Source organism: Phyllopteryx taeniolatus, chromosome 7 (assembly GCF_024500385.1).
Source record: "Phyllopteryx taeniolatus isolate TA_2022b chromosome 7, UOR_Ptae_1.2, whole genome shotgun sequence".
Taxonomy (NCBI): domain Eukaryota; kingdom Metazoa; phylum Chordata; class Actinopteri; order Syngnathiformes; family Syngnathidae; genus Phyllopteryx; species Phyllopteryx taeniolatus.
In genome coordinates this window covers 31,355,675-31,372,777 of record NC_084508.1, presented here as the reverse complement: position 1 = coordinate 31,372,777, position 17,103 = coordinate 31,355,675, and the positions used below count along the sequence as shown (strand labels likewise).

General features: G+C 46.6%; 2 protein-coding genes across 2 annotated transcripts; both read right to left on the bottom strand.

The window, feature by feature from the left end:
* Positions 1–7,979: 7,979 nt before the first annotated feature.
* foxf2b (forkhead box F2b) lies at positions 7,980–11,404 on the bottom strand. The gene is made up of 2 exons (XM_061779298.1): positions 10,209–11,404; positions 7,980–8,537 (listed from the first exon to the last, which is right to left on the bottom strand). The coding sequence occupies exons 1-2, from the start codon at positions 11,182–11,184 to the stop codon at positions 8,371–8,373; spliced, it is 1,143 nt and encodes a 380-aa protein (XP_061635282.1). The 5' UTR covers positions 11,185–11,404; the 3' UTR covers positions 7,980–8,370.
* A 4,067-nt stretch (positions 11,405–15,471) lies between these two features.
* Positions 15,472–16,889, bottom strand: foxq1b (forkhead box Q1b). The gene has a single exon (XM_061780488.1). The coding sequence runs from the start codon at positions 16,766–16,768 to the stop codon at positions 15,962–15,964; it is 807 nt and encodes a 268-aa protein (XP_061636472.1). The 5' UTR covers positions 16,769–16,889; the 3' UTR covers positions 15,472–15,961.
* Positions 16,890–17,103: the final 214 nt, after the last annotated feature.

The following is a 17,103-nucleotide window of genomic DNA, read 5'->3' as shown; positions in this document are numbered from 1 at the left end:
GCTTTTCATTGGCTCATGGCCTTTCAACGTATTCTGCGCAGGAAACTCATTTCGGCCGCTTGTATCCGGGATCTTGTTCTTTCGGTCACGACCCACAGCTCGTGACCATAGGTGAGGGTAGGAACGCAGCTCGATCGGTAAATCGAGAGCTTCGCCTTTCGGCTTAGCTCCTTCTTCACCACAACGGATCGATACAAAGTCTGCATCACTGGAGACACTGCACCGATCCGCTTGTCGATCTCCCGTTCCATTCTTCCCTCACTCGTGAACAAGACCCCAAGATACTTGAACTCCTCTACTTGGGGCAGGATCTCATCCCCGACCTGGAGAGGGCATGCCACCCTTTTCCGACTGAGGACCATGGTCTCAGATTTGGAGGTGCTGATTCTCATCCCAGCCGCTTCACACTCGGCTGCAAACTGCTCTTGATATAGCCAACAGAACCACATCATCTGCAAAAAGCAGAGATGCAATACTTAGGCCACCAAACCGGACCCCTTCTACGCCTTGGCTGAGCCTAGAAATTCTGTCCATAAAAGTTACGAAGAGAATCGGTGACAAAGGGCAGCCTTGGCGGAGTCCAACCCTTACCGGGAACGAGTCCGACTTACTGCCGGATATGCGGACCAAACTCTGACTCTGGTTGTACGGGGACCGAACAGCCCGTATCAGGGGGTTCGGTACCCCATACTCCCGAAGCACCTTCTCCAAGTACACAAAACACATGTAGACTGGTTGGGCGAACTCCCATGCACCCTGCCGAGGGTGTAGAGCTGGTCGACTGTTCCACGGCCAGGACGAAAACCACACTGCTCCTCCTGAATCTGAGATTCGACTTCCCGACGGACCCTCCTCTCCAGCAGCCCTGAATAGACCTAACCAGGGAGGCTGAGGAGTGTGATCCCCCTGTAGTTGGAACACACCCTCCGGTCCCCCTTCTTAAATAGGGGGACCACCCCCCCAGTCTGCCAATCCAGAGGCACTGTCCCTGATATCCACGCGATGTTGCAGAGGCGTGTCAACCAGGACAGCCCCACAACATCCAGAGCCTTTAGGAACTCCGGGCGAATCTCATCCACCCCCGGGGCCCTGCCACTGAGGAGCTTTTTAACTACCTCGGTGACCTCAAACCCAGAGATAGGAGAGCCCGCCTCAGAGAACCCACACTCTGCTACCTCGTGGGAAGGCGTGTCGCTTGAATTGAGGAGGTCTTCGAAGTATTCTCCCCACCGACTCACAACGTCCCGAGTCGAGGTCAGCAGCGCCCCATCCTCACTATACACAGTGTTGGTGGTGCACTGCTTTCCTCTCCTGAGACGCCGGATGGTGGACCAGAATTTCCTCGAAGCTGTCCGGAAGTCTTTCTCCATGGCCTCACCGAACTCCTCCCATACCCGAGTTTTTGCTTCAGCGACCACCAGAGCTGCATTCCGCTTTGCCAGCCGGTACCCATCAGCTGCCTCAGGAGTCCCACAGGCCAAAAAGGCCCGATAGGACTCCTTCTTCAGCGTTACGGCATCCCACACCGTTGATGTCCGCCAACGGGTTCGGGGATTGACGCAACGACAAGCACCAACCACCTTACGGCCACAGCTCCGGTCGGCCGCCTCACCAATGCAGGCGCGGAATATGGTCCACTCGGACTCGATGTCCCCCGCCTCTCCCGGAACATGAGCAAAGTTCTGTCGGAGGTGGAAGTTGAAACTCCTTCTGATAGGGGATTCTGCCAGACGTTCCCAGCAGACCCTCACAATACGTTTGGGCCTGCCACGTCGGACCGGCATCTTCTCCCACCATCGGAGCCAACTCACCTCCAGGTGGTGATCAGTTGACAGGTCCGCCCTCTCTTCACCCAAGTGTCCAAGACATGCGGCCACAAGTCCGATGACACGACCACAAAGACTATCATCGAACTACGACCTAGGGTGTCCTGGTGCCAAGTGCACATGTGGACACCCTTATGCTTGTATGCTTATAACACAGTGTTCGTTATGGACAATCCGTGATGAGCACAGAAGTGCAATAACAGAACACTGCTCGGGTTCTGATCGGGGTGGCCGTTCCTCCCAATCACGCCCTTCCAGGTCTCACTGTCATTGCCCACGTGAGCATTGAAGTCCCCCAGCAGAACGATGGAGTCCCCAGCGGGAGCGCTCTCCAGCACCCCCTCCAAGGACTCCAAAAAGGGTGGGTACTCTGAACTGCTCTTTTGTGCATAGGCACAAACAACAGTCAGGACCCGTCCCCCCACCCGAAGGTGGAGGGAGGCTACCCTCTCGTCCACCGGGGTGAACCCCAACGTACAGGTGCCAAGCCGGGGGGCAATTAAGTATACCCACACCTGCTCGGCGCCTCTCGCCGTGGGCAACCTCAGAGTGGAAGAGAGTCCAACCCCTCTCGAGAGGACTGGTACCAGAGCCCAAGCCGTGTGTGCAGGCGAGTCCGACTATATCTAGTCGGAACCTCTCGACCTCACACTCCTTCCCTGCCAGAGAGGTGACATTCCACGTCCCTACAGCCAGCTTCTGTAGCCGGGGATCGGATCGCCAAGGTACCAGCCTTCGGCCACCGCGCAGCTCACACTGCGCCCGACCCCAATGGCCCCTCCCACAGGTGGTGAAGGGGGACCCACGTTACCCTTTCGGGCTGTGCCCGGCCGGGCCTCATGGGTGCAGGCCCGGCCACCAGGTGCTCGCCTTCGAGCCCCACTACCAGGCCTGGCTCCGGTGGGGGGCCCCGGTGACCCGCGTCCGGGCAAGGGAAAACGAAGTCCATTGTTTGTCGTCATCATTTCATATAATTTGCATTTATTCTTTGGGTTAATCTGGAATGTGTTTTAGAGTATGGGGGAGAGCATCTGCATATTTTATTGTAATGGTGATGTACTCATTATTTGGTATGAATAAACAAAACACTTGAATGACCATACAGACTTTTCTGAACTTTTATTGCTGTCATGGGAAACCCCCCTATGATGGGTACGAATTTGGACCTTGTCTTTCCTTGCTCACCGGGGCGCCCCTCTGGAGCCAGGCCTGGAGGTGGGGCTTGATGGAGAGCACCCGGTGGCTGGGCCTGGCCAAACACAGTCTGAAGAGGCAACGTGCGTTCCCCGTCCCAGGGGCTCGCCAGCTGTGGGATGGGCCAAGGGGGTCGGCTGAGTAGTGAGCTGGGTGGTGGCCGAAGGCTACAAAGCCGGCTCTAGGGACGTGAAATGTCAGCTCTGGCAGCTGGTGTGCGAGGTTGAGAAGGTTTGACTAGATATATTCGGGCTTGCCTCAACACACAACTTGGACTTTGGTATCAGTCCCCTTGAGATGGTTTAGACTCTATTCCACTCTGGAATTACCCCTTGTGAGAGGCGCCGAGCAAGTGTGGGTATACTTATTGCCCGGCATCTAAGGAGGGGGATGCAGTGCACCATCAACTCTGACGAACCATGCAACGGAGGCCAGGCGGATTCTTCTGTAATCTGCTGGTCTGTCCTCCCTTTTCGGATGCTGTCCCATATCTCTAGGCTTTGTTCCCCGTAAATTCCAGGGAGAACTGCTGGACAATCCATTTCCGTTTCCACAGTCCACATCCGCCCTCTTTGTGGAGCTATGTTGCTGTTTTTATACTCCTGCTCACCATTTTGAGACATCAATAGAGTGGTTTCATTCTCCGACTGTCCATTTACATCCACATACACTTCGTTTCCAGGACCGCCATCTTCTGTAGCGGTTTGTGATAGTCTTCCGTGGAAAAGGGAGGCATCTTGCTGGTCCCTTTGCTAATAGCAGGCTTGTGCTAATTAGCAGGCCATGCTCACGTAATGATGAGGGGGTATCAAAAAATATTGGAATCTGGCAACAACTGATTATTTCTAAAAAAAAAAAAAAAAACTGCAGTCCCACAGGTTTAAAAATATCCAAGAGTTGCTGCTTCTAATTTCTTTGGAATAAGAAAAACAGGCTTAACAGCAAGAACAATGTAAACAGAAGCGACAGAAGCAGAGCGAGCAAAAACGCGTCTAAACTGTCGGAGAGCAGGAGCGAGTAGTAGTAGTAGTAGAAGTGTGACGGTTTTGGGCTGCAGGTTCAAATCCGGCCTCGCCTGTGTGGCGTTCGCATGTTCTTCCTGTGCCTCCAGGAACTCTGGTTTCCTCCCACATCCCAAAAACATGCATGATAGGTTAATTGAAAACTCTAAATTGCCCGTAGGTGTGAATGTGAGTGCGAATGGTTGTTTCTCTATATGTACCCTGCGATTGGCTGGCGACCAGTTCAGGATGTACCCCGCCTCTTGCCCAGTCAGCTGGGATAGGCTCCAGCATGCCCGCGACCCTAGTGAGGATAAGTGGTACGGAAAATAGATGGATAGATAGTCAGCCAGAGCAACAAGGAATTCAAAGTTATCAGTCCTTCAACCATCGTTTCTGTAATACTGTGTTGCGTGTTTTTGCACGTTAAGGACAAAAGTCCCGTTTCATTTTTAATTCCTTTTAAAAATAAAGGCTAATCAAGCAGGCGACACGGTGGGCGACTGTTTAGAGCGTCAGCCTCACAGTTCTGAGGACCTGGGTTCAATCCCCGGCCCCGCCTGTGTGGAGTTTGCATGTTCTCCCCGTGCCTGCGTGGGTTTTCTCCCGGCACTCCGGTTTCCTCCCACATCCCAAAAACATGCATTAATAGGTGACTCTAAATTGCTCACAGGTGTGACTGTGAGTGTGAATGGTTGTTTGTTCGTATGTGCCCTGTGACTGGCTGGCAACAAGTTCAGGGTGTACCCTGCCTCCTGCCCGATGATAGCTGGGATAGGCTCCAGCACGCCCTCGACCCTAGTGAGGAGAAGCAGCTCAGAAAATGGATGGATGGATGGATGGATAATCAAGCAAGCAAGTTTTTTCTCATGTTTTTGAGATTGTAGGGTGAAACCTGAAGCTGGCTCCTAGTGTGGAATAAATTGGGTGGCAACAATTAGGAAAGCAAATGCCAGTATTTTGAGGGACATAGCCTGTCAGCAACAGATTTGGAGGGGGGGGGGGGGACTATGAACTAGTTCATTTTTGGAATGGTGAACTGAACTTTTAACTTTCCCAACACTGTATAAGGGACCTATTGCCACAAAGTCATCAGATTCCATCCATCCAGTCTCTGCACTCCACGTGTGGGCTGGAGCAGTGGAGCTTATCCCATTTGACCTTGGGGGAGAGTCTTGGTACACCATGTACTGGTAACCAGCCAATCACAGAAATCAGCAAATTGTATTTGCAAAATTGGGTTATAATAGCCAGATGCAATCAAAATTCATTGTCCTTGTTTCTAAAACAACTCTTTCTTTTTTGTATTTTCCAGCACTCTGCAGCACCAATCCATAGACGAATTTAGCACCTGCTTCGGGCCCCCTACCACTTGGGGGCGCCCCAACAGCAATTAAGAATCAACAGAGCCGGGACTATTGAGGAAAAGAAGAGCAACATAAATATTTAACTATTTAGATTAAGGTGTTTTATTCTGAGTTTTAAACTAACCCATTTGCACATTTGTTCATAGTTTTAAGACCTTATTATTAACTATAGTTTTTGAAAAAAAATTCATCACCTTGTTTCAGGTCCCTCTGTTCAGTTACATCATTAAGTATTTGCTTGACATTTTGCTCTTTATTTTAATACTCGGTTTTTATACAGTACATCTGAGTGACTTTATTTGTTGTTGCAATTTATTGTTGTTCTTGCACTCCAAAATATGTTTGCACATTGCTGTTGCAGTTTTTCAAAACCCAAAATCATCAACCAATCATCAACCAATCATGGAAAGAAAATTGCCACAGCTGCAATGACTTTATAGTAGCCGCAAATCGTTTATAGTAGGTGTATGAATGATCAGTAATCAATATTCGCACTAGGAATAGAGACCTCTATCATTTTTTTAAAATCAAATTTTGCTTCGGGGCACACAGAGGCGTGCGTCGGCTCTGCAGTGGCCTGTGTAAAACCATTGGACGGGTTAACACTCAAACATTGACCCAAAAAGGAAATAAATGAATCTGAGATGAACCCCATGACTTGTCGGAAATGAAGTGTTTGCTCCTGCAGTGTCATGTCATTGTAGATTTAGCCGCTAGGTGACACTATACTCCACTGTATTTCGATATCTGAGCTGGCCTCCACGAGCTCAAATAAAACCTAATCATTCAAATTCGCCACTTCGTTTATTTTTTTATTTTTTGTTTTTTAACTCAATGAAAGAATAGTCTCCTCGAATATTAGTGTTCTATACATTAATATAAAATTACGTTTCCTTCCTAGTTTCCCATCCCCGGAATGAAAACAGGATGCGCGTGTTTCTTGTCCCCCAGAAAGACCACCAACGAGAGACTCGGTCTGTTCTTAACCCGCTAGGCCGACATTTAAAGAATCATATTAGGAATGTCAAATAATCTCGCCAGATTTCCTTTCTTGTTGCATCATGCAATGAGGGTGCAGAAATTAAATATCATTGAATTGTTAATACGTATTAAATTATATTTCAATCAACATATTGGGGGGGGGGGGGGGGGGGGGGGGAAGAAAGGCTTAATAAATCACACAAGCGTTATTTGTGTTTGTGATACACTGGGGAAAAAAACTCTAGAATTTACCCAATAGATTTAGGGTAACAATTTGCAGCCACTTTAATTGGGTACATTTAAACCACATTTTTTTGGGTGAACAATTATTCAACAAGTCTAAAATACAAAACTTGGATAAACTTCACCAAACAATTTGTGATTACATTTCAACCACAGGGGCTGAGTTGATGGAGGGTTAGTATAATGTGTGTTCTACCATACCATTGTTCTCTATTAGTATGTTTATCTCACTGACGCAGTTCTGCCTACTTTGGCAATAGCACGTCTTTCAAAGAAAGTGCAATGCCAAAAGACTTCAAGAAAGACTCCAATAGCCAATCAGCAAGATGCCAACACAGACATCTTCCACAATATAGTGCGCAGGGCTGAGACATCATTGTTTCCATACAATCCACATCGATGGTTTCATGAAATGAAATGCATATATTGCCTGCTAATCTTACCTGACACACTCATAATACAAGCAGGACCAAATCGAAGTAATGATCAATGTTTAGCTCAGCTTAGTGCATTTTTCTTTGTCGTTTGTTTGCTTTTGTGCTGATTCGCTAGCTGACAACCAATCAGAGTGATCAATTGTCACCGACGGCCGACGCCATTTTGTGCTGATGAGCTGATGGCACGTCAGCCAATTACTGCGGCATGCACGCGTCACGTGATGCATATTGCAGCACCAATGGCTTTTAGGTGGATTTTACTCCATTTTTCTTGGTAACACTTTTTACTGTTGTCAAATAGGTAGCGTAGGTAAAATCTTTTCATTAATTTACTATCTAAAATAATAATGTAAATTTTAGATGATTATATTTACCACTCTCCAAAATCAGTTTTTTTTTACAGTGTATAAGCCAGCTCCCTCTGAACCAGATTTGTTCACCACCATCAGACGGTGGTGACTATTTTCAAATACCACCTTGGGTGCTTAATTAAGTCCTTCAGTTGGTAAAATGGAATACTGACGTTAAATGTCAGACAAAAGTCACCCATGAAGGATGTCACTGAAGAGAATGAGTCCCATTTAGCTTTTTTGTTGCCAAATTGTCTTACTCCTGTCTATGCAGTACAATATACATTTGAGCATACAAATATCAATATATATATACAAATACGGCTGCATATTTCCAAACACACTGCAACACTGAAATCAATGTGTTTTGTAAGTATGCTTTATAGTTGATTCAAGTTAATAAAAAAGTTGTGCCCTCTTAATGAAAAATGCTAAATCTGAAAACCAATGAAACATCGCAGCTCTGTTGAATATTACAATAAATATAGTATTTCACATGAATTATATGACTTAAGTATAAAGTGTGTTTCAAACTGTATAGAGGACAGTTACAACATCTGGCTAAGGAAAATATGCGACCTACAATGTAACAGCTTTATTGAAACTTCTTACACGAGACAACTTTGGTTAATGGTAATACAATTAAGTGCAATGTTTGTAGCCGTTTATAATACAGCATCGTGTGTATGATAAAACATAGTTACATAGAACATAATTTGTTCACAAAGAAGCGCTTGCCGTTGTTCATTTAGACGAAGTGTTTTTTTTTTTAATGTTATTTTTTAAAGGCCAGGAAGGTTTCTTCATTCATTTTTCCTTCCATGCATCAGAGGCAACATGTGAATATAGCCATCACGTGATACATTAGTAATAATTCACCAACAGATCCCAAACAAAAATAGTCCTTTGTTACATGGCGGACGTGCAGTTTTACCGGGTCCGTCTTTCGAGGTCCAGAATGACAGAAGCGCTCACATGACACACGGTTTGATGTCCTGACACACGCTCTGAGGATGATGGTGATGGTGATGATGGTGATAGTAGGAGCCGGCAGCCGTGGGGTGGAAGGACGAGATGCCGTTAAAGTTGAACACAAAATCTTTCCTGTCGCAGTGGCTCTGATAACGTGGAATCCCCACTGTGGAAGAGAGGAAATATGAAACGTCATATTTTCCACAGCCTGTTCGTGTCCCAAACTCATCACTAAACAGTATTACTGGCAGCACATCTTTTTTTTATTGTCTTTTTTTTCTTTTTCTTTTTTTTGTGTGGGTGTGTGTGTGCATTTTTGCCCAAATGTTTGCCAGATTATTAAGGTGTGTTTTTTTTAATACACTGAAAAAAAGTCATTTGAATGTACTTAATTCGAACACGTACATCGCATACACATGATTAAAATGTGTTTAACATATTATTTGATTGTTTTCGAGGGAAAGAGGGGGAAATGACTTCAAATGTAGATGTAAACTCGTTTCAGTCTTCAATGATTGTTTCAAACACTGAAAGGAAAAGTACAACATTTTCGGTTCCACGTGATTAAAACGTGTTTAACATATTATCTGATTGTTTTTTATTGAGGGAAAAAAAGGGGAACGCGACTTAATTTCATACATTGTAATCAATTGCAACCGTAAATGTTGTACTTTTCCTTTCAGTGTTTAAAACAAGCATTGAAGACTGAAATGAGTTAGCATCCATATTTTGCTATTCAAAATAACATTTTCCATGACGCAAACACATGACCCGTGACGCGCCTTACCGCAAATATTTGAAACGACCTTGCTACATTTTGCGACACCTTTTAAGAGATTTGTGAAGCTATTTTGATCGCTTTTTTTTTTTTTTTTTTTTACATTTTTTTTAAATGTTAAAATTAGGGAGTAGGCTATAAGCTTATTATTCAACCAAAAAAAAAAAAAAAAAAAAAAAAAAGTTCAAATCAGGTTGAATGGCGGTAATTAATGTCAATTAGAGAATTTAAAAAAATGAGGTGGCTGTGTATTGGTCAAGTTCATAAGGCCTCCAGATGTGACTTTGTTTTCCAGGGGAAGCCAGCCAGTGGACCGCAACTCCCAGGAACATGACGCGTTTGTGACTGACAGCGCTATTATAGGCCAGTATAGTGCATGTTCACACCAACACATTTTTATCCCCCCGCGGGCTCAATAAAGATGTTGCATGAAGTCGAACAAGGCCTCCCGTCTCTTGTGGATACATGGAGGTTTATATCCTCGCCGGTGTGGTCCTGACTGCACAGTCTTTGTTTGGTTAACCTTTGAGACCCTTTCAGGCTCCAGCGTGGGCTACTCGTCTCGCTGAAGTCCTCAAGACTTGAGTAAAGCCCCACTGTGCTGCACTGAAGTCAACGAGCGTGACTTGGGCCAATTGGGAATTTTCTAATGACTTAAAATAACCGCCTGAAGACATTGCATGATTTGTTTAGAAATAACGCATTCAATGCGACCGTAAATTCATTGGACGCATCGTAAAATTCATACAGCTCGAGTATTTTATTTGATAAGGGGTGTGTGTGTGTGTGTGTGTGGAGGGGGGACACACACACACACACATTGAAAATGATTGTAATCATTTCAAACCCTCTGCCAAATCATTAGTGACATTGATAATGATTTCCTTCATTGTCCCATAGCCAACTCGACATTCTACCAATGTCTTACTTATTATGCGTGCTCCACCGTGGGCATCATATTTTAGGCCTGTTTTGTAGACGGGGGCAAAGTGATGATTGGCTCACAGTGTACGACCCCCACGGTTATTTCCGAATGCTGATAATTGAGGCGAACTGTACCTGATACGTCGCTATGGTGGCTCTCCCTGCCGTTTTGGTGACTGTAGGTCTGCTCCAGGGAGTAAGGTGACATGCCGGAGTGCAGCGACGATGACGCGGGGCTGCTGCAGGTTAAAGGCTGCTGTTTGATGTAGGGGGACCCGCCCGACGCGGCCCAGTGTGCGGACGTACTCGCGTACGGGGAGTGGCCGTCCAAGGCGCTCCCCGTGACCGGAGAGGACGGTACTGGACTGCTGCTGCTGTCCGGCCCGTATTCCCCGTTGGACGGCACCGGGCAACTCGCCATGTACGTGGATCCCGGGCTCGGAGACATGTGGGGTACGTGATGGCCACCGCCCAGTCCGTCGTAGCCTCCGGCCATCGAATTGCTCATCAGATCCAAGTTGTAGCCGTTGCCGTGACAGGCGAGCGCCGCGGAGGGAGCCTGGAAGTCAAAACTCTGCGGCAGAATGGACGCGCCGAATCCGATGCCGTTCATCATCCTGTACATGGGTTTCAGTGCTTGACACTTCCTTCTGAAGCCTCTGGGTCGACGACGGAACGAGCCCTCCTCGAACATAAACTCGCTGCCAGGATCGATGGTCCAGTAGTGGCCTTTGCCCGGTCTGCCCAGTCCCTTGGGCAGCTTAATGAAGCACTCGTTGAGCGAAAGGTTGTGCCGGACTGAATTTTTCCATCCCTGATAGGAGCCCCTGAAGAACGGGAAGCGGGCCTGGAGAAACTGATATATTTCGCTGAGTGTCAGTCGTTTGGTCGGGGAGCTTTGGATCGCCATGACGATGAGGGCGATGTAGGAATACGGAGGTTTTTCCGGCCGCCTTAAACCGGAGCTGCTCTTCTTCCCTTTGACGACAGCGGACGAGCTTTCCGAGGCGGCTTGTGGGCTCAGCATGGTGGGATGCAGGACGCCGGACGCCGGACTAGATCGCAAAGGAGGCGGAGGATCCAGCTGCTGCTGTGGGGTCTCGCTGGTCATGTCAGCGCTGACGTGCAGCTGGCGTAGGGGGTGGGGGGAGGCCTCGCAATCCGATTATAAAGCGAGTACAGGGAGCGTCGCGCCACTAGCGGTCCTTACTTCGAATCCCAACTCAAATCAAAATGGAGAGAAAGCTTTCTCATGTCCGGTTACGCGCCGCACTCCCGTTACGCACGGCGGGGACGCACGGCCAGTGGGGAGGAAGAGGAAGACAGAGAGGCGGGGGGGGTGGGGTGGGGGTGGGGGGCTGATTATCCACCGGAGACTTATTGTCGCAGGACTTTCAACTCCGCACAGGGGCTCCACTGGGTGTCACGGTGGAGCCGAGTGGGGGCAGCGCGGCGCGCCGGGTGGCCATCGAACGCCTCAGCGATCACTCAAGTGGAGGAAACACCAAAAGCCCTTCGGCTATGTGCGCGAACGTCAGCCAAACAAAACTCGGCCACCAATCATTTCACAAATCTGTCTCCATTCTATGGAGAGCCCCGACCCCAACCCAACCCTCTCTCATTGAAACCTCCATGAAATCAGTGAAATGAAATGAAACCACACACACAAACACACACGCTATGCCCCACCTCCACCCCCTGTCAACGGTGCCAACCACCGGACCTGTAAATGGGTCCTTTTCATATCATTTGATCAATATCGGGAAAGACATGAATTTCATTTTGAAAAACAATACATTTTGCTGATATGACTATTTCAATTATTGGCAGCTGTTTTTCCATCAAAAGTTCACAATTGAAAAAAAAAGAAGACAAATCTAAAGTATATATTTTTTGTGTTTCCTGTTAGATTTCCGAAACGATGTTGCATAGTTTGCAACGTTTTCTGAAGATGCTAATTATATTTTTTGATATATGGCATTTTCTCCTCTTGCTTATTATGCCTTTACTATGAAAACTAACACGAATGAATCTTAGTGTCTTCAAAGTGCTTTTTAAAAAAAAATTATTATTTTTACAAACGGTCCTTCTTTGTCACTCAAGCTGTCTTTACCGTTAATGCCACTTATTACCTTGTTGCAATACACCAGTGGGATCTGTGAGCGGATGTGCCAGGATGAGGCCGCCATTTTGCATTCACAAATATGAAAGAAGATCATAACTTTACAGTTATTACTATTGTATAATGAGTGTAAAAAGTATGGCTAATTTATGCACTGCGATTCTGTAGCTCACACAATTTTAACTTTATGAAAATGGGACTTAAAGCGTTGCTGTTTCAGCGTGGGAGACATTTACTCATATAAACCAAAAGTGGCATACAAAAATTGCTGAATGTGATTATTATTATTATTTTTTTCAAGTTATTTAAAAATGACCCATATATTACACGCACCCCCCCCCCCCCCCCCCCCCCCCCACCCCCGCGCGCCCTCAACACACATTAAGTGTTTGGGCCACATGTTTGCAGCACAAGCATGCGGTATCCTCTTTCAGTAACTCGCATCACGACACCCATCTTATCGTGGCCGTATTTTTCTCCCAATTTCCTCCTAAAATGGTCTGGAGGATAATAAAAACAAACGCTGGCGGTGCCGGGCTGATCAGGCAGCGGGAGATGGAGCGGCGGCGGTGGGAGCATTGGCTGTGCGTGTAAAGGGGGGGGGGGGGGGGGGTGTTTCTCTCAATAAATGACTTTGACATGAGTGGAAGCAGGCTTTTTCCATCAAGCGCGGCCCTGGATACCACACACAGCGCGCCAGTGTCAGCTTACCGCCCCGGGCCAGCGGCGGTCCCACGGGCCTTGCGTTCATTAGAGAGAGAAAAGCCAAATTAGGCGAGCGGCCTTCGACGGGTCCCTCCCGAGAGACATCACACAAAGACATTTGTACAACATCATGCACTTGTAGGTTAGGCCCGCTAAAATAATATCAACATATGATGCCGAAAACCTTGCATTTGGAACCATGCATATACATGGGACATACAAAAATAAATAAAATAACGCTTTATAATATACATGCCTCCAAGAACTGCCGACAATATTTAATAAGGCCCGTAGGACTTTCCAAACAATAACCTTTGCACTTTCTACAAACAAAGGATGCAGTGCGGAGAAAATGATTTTCCACCACGACACACAGCAGAGCTCGGCGGCGCTGTGTGTCCCCACAAATTTCCTGCGACATCAAAACTTGCGACCCCCGTCGAGATCAGGATGCTTCGGCCCGCACAGAGAATCTTTGTTCTGCAGGGAGCTCCCCCCCCCCCCCCCCCGCTGCTTTTACAGGAGGAGCTTGTGATGCTGCATGTTGAAAACATCAAGTGGAAGATTCGATGTATTTTTTTTCTTTTCCACGTTTATCTTTAGAATTCTACCAAGAATGGAGACCCACATGGGCCCGTTGCCATTGTTTACATGTTTCAGCTGAAAAGTTTATATAAGATGTGCATGTCTTTATAGAGCAAATTGACCTCAGGCAAACATTCTCAAAAGTAGAAAGATTAATTAAATGTTCAGTCAATAGTACACAGTAATTTAAATTCCATTTTTTTTAAAATGGAAATCAAGATTACAAACTTTGGTTTAAATACGATATTAATCGTTGCTCAATCATGATTGAGGATTTCCTATAAATCTATGGAAACTTGCATTTGCCTTTTCTCCCTATCTCTGTTCTGCAATTCCGCGCACCGCCCCCCCGTACCCCCCCGCCCCCTTCGGGCCTGTGGGAGGTCGGACGCACTTCGGGCTGCCGGAGTGACACTTTGTTTGGACTTGACTTTCCAACATTGTGCCTGCTTTAAATGTTTGCTTTTGTGAGCCTCGGTAACCTCATCGGCCCGTAAAAAAAAAAAAAAAAAAAAAAGAGAAACAGGTTCTCTGTCCGAGATGAGTTCAAAGGCGAGGGGTATTTTACAAATATGAAGAATTGCACGTCACGACATCAAGAGCGTTGCTATTGAGAGAGAGAGAGAGAGAGAGAGAGAGAGAGAGAGAGAGAGAGAGAATCATAGCCACGTGACTAACCCACAGGTATCTTATTCTGTCGTTTCACCTGCAGGTTGCAGCATTGCCCCTGGAACGGGTCTCACCTGTCACCTGCAGTGTTCGGCACAAAATGTGTGTGATTGGTGAAACAGAATCTTGCAACATAGTACAATTGCTGTTTTAGTTTTGTTTGTTTGTTTGTTTGTTTGTTTTTTGACAGATGTCAATGACATGGATGACTGCAACAGGCCTCTACTTCGTGCTTTTACAATAAAACAAAATGTAACACACATCCTCAACTGGTCAAAGTCGGAAAATGTTTTTTTATTTTTTTTTAAACTGTACGTTTTTATTGTTTTGTATTTCACTTGTGTGTAGAATCCACTGTAAATCGTTTCCACAACGGTCTTTAAATTCTGGCATGTCACACATCTGAACCTTGCTATTGTGTGGATTAAAACATTTTTATTGTCATAGTCATTTTTAACATTGTAATCATATAATATGTATATGTCACCAATCTTTTATTTACTTATTACAATGCAGTTTGGAATAGGCCCTTGCCGTTATTGAACAAAGATAAATGAAATTGGCATTTAAAAAAAAATAAAAATAGAAATGCTCAAAACGGATGTTTTAGGTGAGTGGTCCCTTCCTTAGTTTGGGGTGCAGCTACTGGGGGTTTCAGGACCGCGGAGAGCAACTGGTCTCCTGGCCGAACAGCAGCGTTTTTAAAAAAAAAATAAATAATTTTTTTTTTATTTTAATTTATCACATTGTACACGTCTTGAGATCTGCCTTTTTGTTTGACACGTTGAAATGATGGAACACCGATTTTTTTTCATTAAAAATGTCTTCCCATCAATGCACTCCGGGGATGAACATGAAATTGTTTGTATCATATACAAACTCATTTGTTCAAAAATATAAACAGAAAATGTGTCGTGATTATAAATAATATCTAATGATTATCAGATGATGTAATATAAAGCAACAACAGTGACTATATCGGGAAAATTCTTATTATTTTGGTTGTTGTTGTTTTTGTTGTTCCGTCCTCATCCCCATAGACTGATTGATTTCACTGTTCACATTTATACCCACTTTTTTGGCACCGACATATAAAGTTTTTTTTTTTTAACAATGAAAATACTGTGCTTTTGATTAATTCAAAACAGTGCTTTTTTACTTAATGACCGCCAAATTCTGGAGCGGTAGTGTATATTGTTGCAGATAGTACAGTACACGGAGTATATCCTGGGGAAAATGAAATTGTCTGGGTAACGCCAAACATTATTATTATTATTATTTACACCTATAAGAAATAACGCGTTAAAGCCCACACACTCACTGTGTAACTTATTTTATTCATGAAAATACCAGGCATGCATAAGTCATCGCCACAGGAAAACATCGGGGCTTCCATGAGTCTCGAGTGCAGCTTCGTGATTCTTTTGCAGCTCATTCATTTCTTTGATGGATGGTTTACAACATTATCTTACAACATCAATAACAGCAGTTCATCCACGCTATGAACATATAAATACATGAATTGATTTATGCTTCAGCATGGCCCTTGGTCACACATGCAGCAGAAACAACAAATGAGCCATGAAAACAAACACGTCTCCCCGTAAGACACACGCGCCCACACACACACACGCACGCGCGCACGCATACACACGTCAGTGAAATGTCCCGGGATAACCTAGTCTACAATGACAACACGCTGTTTTTCATTGCAGAATGAGCCGCAGCAGTAACGACGTCATCGTCTCAATAAGAGAAGCAATGCAAACTAAGCACGCCCGAGCGAAAGTGCACATTTTGAGTGTCCTTATGAGAGCAGGGAGTCTATGTGAAAGCTCCCCGTCTTGGGAGCGGCCTGTAGTCGGGCCCCGGCCGGTGCTTTGCTTTGCCCTCTGGCCTCCGTGGACAGGTAGCTGTGATGCAGCGGACAGTTCATAGCAAAGGGCAGCTGCAAGTGGGACCCCGGGGGCCAGAACAGCGCGTGTGCTTCGTCCTTCCTGCGTTTGAAGGGTTTGCCGAGGATGCTGTCGATGGCGAAGGAGCTGGAGAACTTGGCCCCCGCCCTCTCCTCTGGGCTGTCCTCCACCTCCTGATCCTTAGGGGACCTCTTGGCGATGCGCTTCCTCCTGCGGCGGAACACCCCATCAGCGAAAGTGTACTCGCTGTGGGGGTTGAGCATCCAGTAGTTGTCCTTGCCCCAAGGTCTGGACGGGTCCCGCAGCACTTTGAGGAAGCAGTCGTTGAGTGACAGGTTGTGGCGCACCGAGTTCCTCCAGCCGGTGTAAGTGCCCCGGAAGAAGGGGAACTTCGTCATCAGGTAGTCGTTGATCTCCGCCAGGGTCAGGCGTCCGCTGCCGGACTCCCGGATAGCCATGGCGATGAGGGCGATGTAGGAGTACGGAGGCTTTGGTCTGCGGGTGTAAGGCTTGCCCTTGCTCAGCTCGACACCCGGGGTCACGGGCGGCGGACTGTTGGCCACGCAGTCCCCGTCCGACCCCAGCTCGTCTCCTGACAGAGGAAACGAGCTCCCCGCGTCCGCGTCCGCGTCCGCGTCCACGCACAACTCCACTGGCTTTGCAGCGAAGTGGAGCGCGGAGAGAACTTCGAGTTTCATTTTCCCTCTCGTTGGTGTGTGAGGTGAGCAGGTGGATCAGCAGCAGACTGTCTGGGTGACTGGAGCGCCTCTTGTCTGCTGAGCACTAAACACTTCTGTCTCCCGAGACACGCCGGTGTTGCTATTAATATAATGGCCCGGCAAGGGGCGGCCCGGGGGCGGGGCTTCCGGCCAACTGCACGGAACCTTTGAGTGATATGCAATGTTTACAATTGGACGGAAAACACGGTCTGTTAGGCTCAGGTCTATGCACTTCAAACGTTTTTTCCTGACAGAAAATTAAACTACACTACCAAGTAATGGTATAAAAAATGGTGCACTGGTTGCAAATGATA

Bases quoted from the DNA above. Each gene is read 5' to 3' on its own strand.
- foxf2b (XM_061779298.1), bottom strand. From the start codon at position 11,184: ATGACCAGCGAGACCCCACAGCAGCAGCTGGATCCTCCGCCTCCTTTG. The intron at 8,538-10,208 runs GTACAGTTCGCC...TCTCTTCCACAG, and splicing joins CCACCATAGCGACGTATCAG to TGGGGATTCCACGTTATCAG.
- foxq1b (XM_061780488.1), bottom strand. From the start codon at position 16,768: ATGAAACTCGAAGTTCTCTCCGCGCTCCACTTCGCTGCAAAGCCAGTG.